General features: G+C 43.9%; 2 protein-coding genes across 2 annotated transcripts; one reads left to right on the forward strand and one right to left on the reverse strand.

The window, feature by feature from the left end:
- The first annotated feature begins 240 nt into the window (after positions 1-240).
- LOC123444430 (reticulon-4-interacting protein 1, mitochondrial) lies at positions 241-4,129 on the forward strand. Its single transcript, XM_045121134.1, has 7 exons — positions 241-613; positions 1,009-1,236; positions 1,595-1,668; positions 2,160-2,319; positions 3,104-3,223; positions 3,306-3,414; positions 3,730-4,129. The coding sequence occupies exons 1-7, from the start codon at positions 395-397 to the stop codon at positions 3,909-3,911; spliced, it is 1,092 nt and encodes a 363-aa protein (XP_044977069.1). The 5' UTR covers positions 241-394; the 3' UTR covers positions 3,912-4,129.
- Positions 4,130-4,423: 294 nt separating this feature from the next.
- On the reverse strand, positions 4,424-6,831 carry LOC123444431 (OPA3-like protein). Its single transcript, XM_045121135.1, has 4 exons — positions 6,595-6,831; positions 5,697-5,831; positions 5,409-5,495; positions 4,424-4,922 (listed from the first exon to the last, which is right to left on the reverse strand). The coding sequence occupies exons 1-4, from the start codon at positions 6,721-6,723 to the stop codon at positions 4,737-4,739; spliced, it is 537 nt and encodes a 178-aa protein (XP_044977070.1). The 5' UTR covers positions 6,724-6,831; the 3' UTR covers positions 4,424-4,736.
- Positions 6,832-8,813: the final 1,982 nt, after the last annotated feature.

An 8,813-nucleotide genomic window follows, 5' to 3' on the forward strand; every position in this document is an offset into this window, starting at 1 on the left:
CACGCACGTTTTACATCATCGATACCGGGACGGACGTACGAGATCTCTCCATCCTCCGACGCCGGGACCCCTGGCTGGGAGCTGGACACATCGCACCCACCTCGCCCGTGCGTCCACCGTCGCCGCGAGCTCGAATTCCCCTCGAGCCACGTCTGCCCGCGTGAGGACACGTAAAGCCTCCCTCGCCCCGTCCCCACATGTCACACGCCCACGAGGCTCGATTATACTTAACCCTCCGCCCCCGCCTCCCCGTCCGTCTCCTTCTCTTCTCCGGTCGCCCAACCGAGCAGGGGTGTGAGTCGCCATTGTCGCCTCTCACCCGCAGGGCCGTCTCCCGCCTCCGTCATTAGGTCACGAGGCCTACGACCCCAGTACCCCGCGTGACCTCGCCGAGATGTGGTGGAGGGCGGTGGCCAGGGCTCGCCGCCGGATCCCGGGGCCGCGGCCGGTGTCGACGGCGGCGGCGGCGAAGAGCGGCCGCGAGGTGGTGGTGCCGCGGTTCGGCGGGCCGGAGGTGCTGGAGGTGAGGCAGGGGGTGCCCGCGCCCGATCTGAGGCCCGGGGAGGTGCTCGTGCGCGCGCGCGCCGTCTCCATCAACCCCCTCGACCTGCGAGTGAGCACTCCCCCCATTTTGGACACCCCCTCCCCACCTTGGGACCTAGTGGAACTCCCTGGCCTGGTGAAACAGTCGTTTCCCTTTGTTTCTGACATGCTGGGGGATCAGGATTGGCTTGGGTCGTTGGGCGCCTGTGTTATCTGAACCGATCGCATCGTAGGAATTTATTGGTCGATCACTAACTCGTCGTGCCGTTGCCACTGAACGGTGTGAGGATTGCTTCTATGTGGATGAAAGATCAGTATTATAACAAACATTGAAGTTATATGCATTTTGCCCCCAAATCGCATTTGACGTGTGTTCTCATTATAAATGAATCTGCTTTTCAGATTATATCATTCTGCTGCTAATTGTTGTGGTATTTACTTGGTAAAGTACTGTTTTTTCTTTAGATGCGGGCTGGTTATGGCCGTTCCATATTCGAGCCACTCCTACCTCTCATCATTGGTCGGGACATCAGTGGTGAAGTCGCAGCTACAGGGACTTCTGTGTCGTCATTTTCTATTGGGCAAGAAGTGTTTGGTGCCTTGCATCCAACAGCCATTAGAGGGACATGTGCTGATTATGCAGTACTTTCACAGGATGAGCTTACTTCTAAACCATCTACGCTCACTCATGTGGTAGGAGTTCACTGAAATCCTATTCTTTGCATTCTTCTACTACTTCTTCACAAGTCTAATTTCAGGATTATTTTCAGTTTGTCCTCCTAGATTACTCAACAGTTTTACTATGACAATTTAATCAAGTTTTGGGCATACCCTGTTTCAGTTTCCAATATATGATTTAAAAAAATATCAATTTCAAGGGTGTACATCTGGTAGTTCCAGCAAAATGTCTGTTATTCCTTATATTTGGTAATGGAGAGAAGAATTTTATTTTTTCTTAAGTTGATGACTGAAGACATAGTGCTTAGTTTGATTGCCTGCTTGCGAAAAGGCTCCTTACAAACAGCGAGAGCTAATTTTTGTTACGTTACAGGAGGCCAGTGCAATTCCGTTTGCTGCGTTGACTGCGTGGCGTGCTTTACATGGTACTGCTGGAATTTCTGAAGGGTATGTCCTATTGCACACCACAGTTTGACAAGTTGCCTTTGTTGCTGTTTGGTCGCACGTTGGTTGATTTAATGAATATTGCTAATATGGTCACCATTAACTGCTATCTTCATGATCTAGGTAGTATGCATTAGATGGTTTCTGAATTATGCTGAATTTTCTTTCGCAGTTATATTTGTGCTCCTCCCATTTTGCGTAGTCAGCAGCCAGCTGGAAGCATGTTACTGTCAAAAGTTAGTTCATGTAAAGTTTTAGGAATATCTGTTATATTTTGCACTACACTTCCTCTCGGTTTGTAGAGTGTACTCGACAACTCTGCAGGAAGCCTGGAACGTTGCACTTCTCTTTAGATTGTTCAGAAAACTAATCTGTTAGTTAGGCCAGCTGCTTGTCATTGTGAGCAACCATCATATTGTTCCTGATTTAATACCAGCATATTAAAGTTTATTTTTCCATTGTTATGAACTGGGCACAATCAATTTTTATTTTAGGCAAAGAGTACTTGTGCTTGGTGGAGGAGGAGCAGTTGGGCTTTCTGCTGTTCAGCTTGCAGTAGCTGCAGGGTGTAGTGTTTCAGCTACCTGTGGATCCCAAAGTATTGAGCAAGTTTTGGCAGCTGGAGCTGAAAAGGCTATCGATTACGCCACTGAGGTAAAAATCCTTCAGAAGTCAGAACCCTTGTCATTATCCATAGTGATGCAGTGAAGTCTCTTGACCTTTCATTATTTTGACCTCAACAACATAGGGAAGTCATGGATGTCTCTGTTTTGTGTATATTTTCACCGTACAATTACCATTCTTTGTCTTAGCAGAATTGGAGTGATATATAATGGGTAGTTATGTATATTAATATGGTACTCAAGACACAACATTTCATTTCTGTTGCTTTTATCTATCACACTGTAGTTTTATTGCCATAAGAGCTGGTAAATTGATGCATAATGAAAAAAATGGTAACCTAGAATTACCTTTTTTCCACTCCACTTTGCTCTGTGATGAAGAACACAAGGGACTGCTAGCTGTTGTAGCAAAGTAGTTTAGCAGGACGTGGCTAGTACGTAGAGAGTGGCTTTACTTAGATCTATTGTTACTACTATTTCTTTCCTTGCAAAATTGCAATACGGCAATACTTGCAGATCTATCGACCATGCCCTTGTGCCAGTAGTTCTGTATGTGAGCTTGAGCTATTGTGCAACTCCATGTGTCTTTGTGAACTGCTGTATAAATATAGCATAACATTCTGCAATTGTTAGCTATTTTCCATATCTGAGAAAGCATGAAAGAACATTGTGTCAGGGGTAAATAATCTTCTATGCAGTTTGATGAAATAGTTAAGCAGCTACCCTCTCATATATTTTGATTCTCTTTTCAAGAAATTCCTAGCCTTGAAAACCATTTGCTCCATGATTTTTATGTTTTACATTGTACACTACAGGATACTGAATCAACGGTTACAGGAAAGTTTGATGCCGTGTTAGATACAATAGGAATAGCTGAAACTGAAAGAACCGGCATCAATCTTCTGAGAAGAGGCGGGCATTATATGACCCTTCAGGTAATCAATCTGCACGTTTGATCTTTCCGTGTTTTCCTTTTGTTTCTCCTTTTCCTTATCGCCTTTCCTTTTACATGATTAGGGAGAAGCAGCTTCACTAGCAGACAGATACGGATTATATGTGGGACTTCCTGCTGCTACCGCCACTTTACTAAAGAAACAGATGCAGTATCGTTGTTCTCATGGAATAGGTAATGCTCCGTTGGCATGTCTATTTTTATCTGTTTGTGTGATTCGTTTTTGGAACTTGTTATGTCCGAGGGAACCTATTTAATTACTCTAGATTATGTTGTGGTGACTGGCCATCTGTTGGAAATGCTGTTTGAGCAACAAAAAATAAGCAAGAAATACAAAGTGCTTTCTTTAGTTGAGTTATTACAAACACTACTAGGATTTGGTTGTCATAGTGTTACAAACACTACTAGGTAGCATACATATATTCCATCATCCGTGTAAGATGTTGTTCTTAACAAATGCTGTTCCTATCCAATCTAATATAATTTCAGAGTACTGGTGGACGTACATGAGAGCCGATCCTGACGGTCTCCATGAGATCCGGAGGCTTTCTGGAGCTGGAAAGCTACAGATACCGGTGGAGAAGACTTTTCCTATCAGCCAAGTAAAAGAAGCTCATTTGGCCAAGGAGAAAAGGCTTGTGCCTGGCAAGGTTGTTCTAGAGTTCGACTAGTGTTAACAGGGTTTTGTCCGACAGCCACGCAAGGGCCGACGTTCCTTCTTAATTGTACCATGATGTTTATCTTTTTGTCTTTTTTCAAAAAAAGAAGTTGTGCGGCTTTGAAGCTCTAAATTTGCTCGTTCTCTAGGTGGTAGTACAAGGTTATTTTGTCAGTGTTTAGTGTAAATGCAGTAAATAATGATATGCAATACGAAGAGACTTGTTTCAAAGGACCCCAATCATTATTATTGTGCATTTCCCCTCGCCAGAATACGTTCTCTTGGTGGTTCATACCCACTCTTGAGGGCGTGTTTGGATTGGGTGTATTTAAATACATTTGTATTTAATTTACATGTGTAACTTATAAACGACGAGAGGGAGACCTGTATTATTTACAGGTGTATTGCTCGGGGAAACGATATTCCAAACATGGCCTGAGTGAGAAACGAGCTTCCTGACGAACTTTCTCAATGTTCGTTCCGTGTTCTGCTAATAGTCTGACACCGGAGTCCTTTAAAAATCACTTTCATGCCAGAAGGAATTACCACATGAGTGGCTACCTTGATTGCTCTCTAAGATCAGTATAACTCTGAAGTCTGAACACGAAGTAACTACAATTCCAGGCACCTCATTACTAGCAGGAACATACCATCCTCTGATGTAAAAAAAAAGGAATATATCATCCTCCATCGACAGCTCCAATTCAGACCAAACATCTCGGGACACACTATTCACAACACGCGCTACACAAATCTCAGCGCTGGGTTTCCAACGCGATGGAATCAATCATTCAAGGAACTGCCTAGAGAGGAGGCGATCTGCATCTGGCGTCGTCAGCTAAGCAGCCGTGGGTTGCTGAGCCTCCGCTGACTCTGGCTCTGCCTGGGCAGGGCCGGAGGTGAAGGCCCTTGGAAGAACCCACGGCCACCCTCCCCCTATCCCGGTCACCCGCTCTACCTCGGCCACCCTCAGCTTCATCATCTGCTTTTCCCTCTCGAGCTCCTCCATCTTTTCCTTTATTTCCTGCCATTTTCAAACATGGAAAGGGGATGATCATCTCTGCACAACTCTTGACAAGAAGATTGTATTTGTATGTAGGGCATGGTCCGAATTAACTGTCAGCGATCTGTTTTGTCTCTTGATATGTAAAGTGCAGGATAAAATTAACAGTTAATTATCGAGATAAATATGAATTCTAGAGAGTAAGTAGAGTCCACAACACAGATTAACACTTCCTGTCATGTACTTGCTCGTGTGATATATCCTAGAAATATCATGTTTTCCATTGAAATGTGGAAGTGTGAAAAACTGTCATCTCTCAGTGAGAACAATTTGAACCAATCATCTTTTTTTTTTCCAAAGAGGGGGATATCCCGGCTTCTGCATCACGTGATGCACAACCATTTTATAAAAAGTGAAAAAACGTCCAGTCGACGAGTACCAGAGAGTGATGCAAAATAAAAAGAAAACAGGACCACAACCGATCTGACCATGAACCAGTCGTCTTACCTCCAGTGCCTTCTTACGGGCCTCTTCTTTTCTGGCTTCTGACTTGCCACTTCTATGAACCTCAAAGATTATTGCACCACAAGCAACCTGAGAAATTACGTGGGAGTCCATGTCAGTTGTAATCATCTGCCATCATACAATCATCAAGTATTCGTAGGGGTCTGAAAATCTAGGACAGTTAATGACAGCAGAAAGCAGATTCTTGAATTGTTGTGTTTTTAGTTCTTCCCTATGCATTATGGAAAGCTGTTAATAACTCCACAGTCCATTCATGCCCGGAGTACTTACCGAGAAAACGAACAGTTCACCAAGAAGATCTGTAGCAGCTTGAATAGCTTTCTCTTCATTCAGGGGCCGAATGTGAATGTCAGTTGCACGTCCAATAAGTCGCCTCTGCATGTTTGTTGCTAAACGATGGTTTGCCTGAACATAGTGTGGCATACACCTTGTCAGTACAGCAATCACATTCACATAATGTATTATATGGTCCAGACTGAAGCCAAGATTGTGGAGTACTCTATACAAGAGAACCGCAGCGCATCCAAATTTATATTTCTTTGAACAGATTAATAAACTGACAACTGTAAGCAAAAATGTTATTCAGATCTTGTATGAGTAAATCTCAACCGAGAAATTCTTTCAAGTGTTCCACAAGGATTGCGCATCATCATCATCAATAATCCTACTTCACATCTATTTCCTTCGTGACACATACGCTCTATCCACATCAATAGCATATACATAAGTCCTTTCACTGTCAGCAAAAAGTAACATGACATTTTGATGGTGATCATTGACATATGTTGTTCACACAGTGTTCCATGAGCATTCTAACCTGATATGTAAGACTATAAGGAATCACTGTAAACTGTCATCGCTTAGATATTCCTTTTGTGATATTAACACCAGCATTCAGAATCTCAAAGAACTACTATGAGACTATGAGTCCACATTAAAGAACTTTTGGCGTCAGATAAGGTTGCACCAACAATCTGAATCAAACTACATTGGCGTTCACAGGAGTCAAATTCCTCCCCAAACAACAGTGAGAGTGATTGATGCCATTCTCATAGACCTAAATCGCCAAATATCCCACACGCCCAAGCATGCAAACCGTACTTCCAGACAGCAGGATCAAAGGCGCGGGAGAGTTAATAATATGGGGGATGGACTGACGGAACGTCACCTGCGCGACGTCGATGATGAACCCGCGGAACCTGGGGTGGATGCCGGCGTTGCGCTTGAGTTTATTGGCGACGGGCTTGCTCAGCGTCCGGAACGCGAGCAGGCCGAGCTTCATCAATGGCAGCACCATCGTCGCGCTCCGCGGCCCTCCGCCGGCGCTCGCGAAGGGGGAAGAGGAGGCGGCGGCGTGGGCGTGTGGGGGGCGCAGGCGGCGTGGCGGAGTTTGTTGCTGGTTTGGTTTGGCTCTACTTTTCTTGGAGAGGAAGGAGAGAGGGGGGGTCTTGAGGGAGGATGGAGAGGCAGTTGTTCGCTTATTGGCCAAGTTGGTCGCTAATTTCCGCGTGTCCGTGAACGGTTCACTAAACTTATTGGCCAAGTTTGGCTCTGCTTCCATAGAGCGTACGGGGCAGAAGGGGATCATCACACAAATATACGTGTGTCACACTCACGTATGTATGCGTCCTCTTCGATTGTAATATTGGACTATTTATCTTTCATACATAGCGCAAAATAGAGCAACTTTAGCAAAGTCTTGGTATCGACCCGATCACCACAATAATCATTGTGACAATTTTGATCGAAAAAGCCGCTATAGCAAAGTCACCATCCTGCCACCACCGATCGCCATAGTTTCTCGAAGGTGCTCCAAATTGAGCTGCGCGAGCCTTCATATTTGACGGTTGGATGAGGATATTTGAAGCTCACATCATGGGATTTAAGGGTCTTCAAAGTTTTATAAATTTTGTGCATGGAGCTACCAAGTCTATTTAAGTTCCCTTGGATCCTACGATCTACTTCATTTATTTTACCCATGCTTGGCATCTCTAGCTCTATTTTCTCAATTTTACTCATAATTTTAGCTAAAGTGATACCATTCTTTATGTCAACAATAGGTGGGATTCCGACAAGATTTTCCATAACGTTAAGAGCCTCCCTAATGGGAGCTTCCAATAAATTCCCTCCTATTGTTATGTCTAGAACAAACCTATGCCAATAAATAATACCAACATAAAAGTTTGTAAGCAAAATAGTGATGGATTGCTTCTTGGTGGCTCTATCTTGAGAATTTTTAATTCTATACAGGCATCTTTCAAACTTTCTTCAACCCTTTGTTTAAAGGTGAGAATCTCTCCTTCGGGTGCAACATTAAAGGCAAAGGACTTAGGCATACTAACTAAAAAAGCAAAGTAACTAATTTTTTGTGGTTTTTGGTATAAGACTCTAAAGCAAAAACTAGAAAGCAAACTAACAAGACTAAAAAGCAAAGGTAAAAGATAGCGTGCAACTCCCCTATCTTGAAGACTGGAGTCCCCGAAAACGGCGCCAGAAAACTTTGCTTGATGACGAGATGATGTATATACTTCTAGCTCCTCGTTGGTTACCCCAAGTGGAAGGTTGAGATGTAGTTAGCAGCAAGTTTTCCCTTACACGGAGACTGTAAGGTTTATCGAACCAGGAGGACTCCTAGGATCAACAAGTAGGTGTCTCCCACCCTGGCGCTAGCAGAAGACGTGGACCTGCACACACACAAATAACTTTTCTCCCAACGAGTACAGAGAGGTTATCAACTCTCCGGCCTTGTAGTTTGCAGAGGATCAAAACACAAGCGGGAAAAGTGATAGTGATTGCAACGGAAAAGTAAATGAAAGCGGTAAATGATGGAGGTGTAAAAAATGGTGGTGATATGGACCGTAGTCACATGATGTTCACTAGTGATGTATCTCTTCCAAAAGACGATAAACAACTATGCTTCGGTAAACAAATTGCAGCTGGGCAATTGACAGAATTATGAACGCACCGCAATGCTAATTATGCTACTTGAAAGTTAGAGGCTCAATAGTAATGGGCAGTACGCCAAGACAAGTAGACCGTTTATTCATGAGCATCTACTTACTAATCATCCACCTTGATATATCTATGCAGAACATTTCGCCGGTATTAAGTTGCGAGCCCCACCCAAAGTGTATACTCAAAGCAACAGACAACTGCATTAACAAACTATGCGTAAGGTAAACAATCCTTACAACCGCGGTCACAAGCACCGTTGTTTTCTCCCTGGTGGCAACAACACATCCCCTAGTCTTATGTTTCTGTCACTCAAGCTAGAAATCGAGGAACATGAACCCATAATCATGCATAACGCTCCCTCTTGGAGTTACAATCTACTACTCGGCCAAAGCAATAAATAGCAACGGAGAACATGCATGAATCACTAAGGAA

This window comes from Hordeum vulgare, chromosome 3H (assembly GCF_904849725.1).
Source record: "Hordeum vulgare subsp. vulgare chromosome 3H, MorexV3_pseudomolecules_assembly, whole genome shotgun sequence".
Classification (NCBI taxonomy): domain Eukaryota; kingdom Viridiplantae; phylum Streptophyta; class Magnoliopsida; order Poales; family Poaceae; genus Hordeum; species Hordeum vulgare.

What these genes read in the sequence shown, in the direction of transcription:
- LOC123444430 (XM_045121134.1), top strand. Translation starts at nt 395, where the DNA reads ATGTGGTGGAGGGCGGTGGCCAGGGCTCGCCGCCGGATCCCGGGGCCG. An exon ending in CATCTACGCTCACTCATGTG is followed by an intron (nt 1,237 to 1,594) that starts GTAGGAGTTCAC and finishes GTTACGTTACAG; the next exon opens with GAGGCCAGTGCAATTCCGTT. An exon ending in CTATCGATTACGCCACTGAG is followed by an intron (nt 2,320 to 3,103) that starts GTAAAAATCCTT and finishes TGTACACTACAG; the next exon opens with GATACTGAATCAACGGTTAC.
- LOC123444431 (XM_045121135.1), bottom strand. Translation starts at nt 6,723, where the DNA reads ATGGTGCTGCCATTGATGAAGCTCGGCCTGCTCGCGTTCCGGACGCTG. An exon ending in TCATCATCGACGTCGCGCAG is followed by an intron (nt 5,832 to 6,594) that starts GTGACGTTCCGT and finishes CACTATGTTCAG; the next exon opens with GCAAACCATCGTTTAGCAAC. An exon ending in CCCGTAAGAAGGCACTGGAG is followed by an intron (nt 4,923 to 5,408) that starts GTAAGACGACTG and finishes TGAAAATGGCAG; the next exon opens with GAAATAAAGGAAAAGATGGA.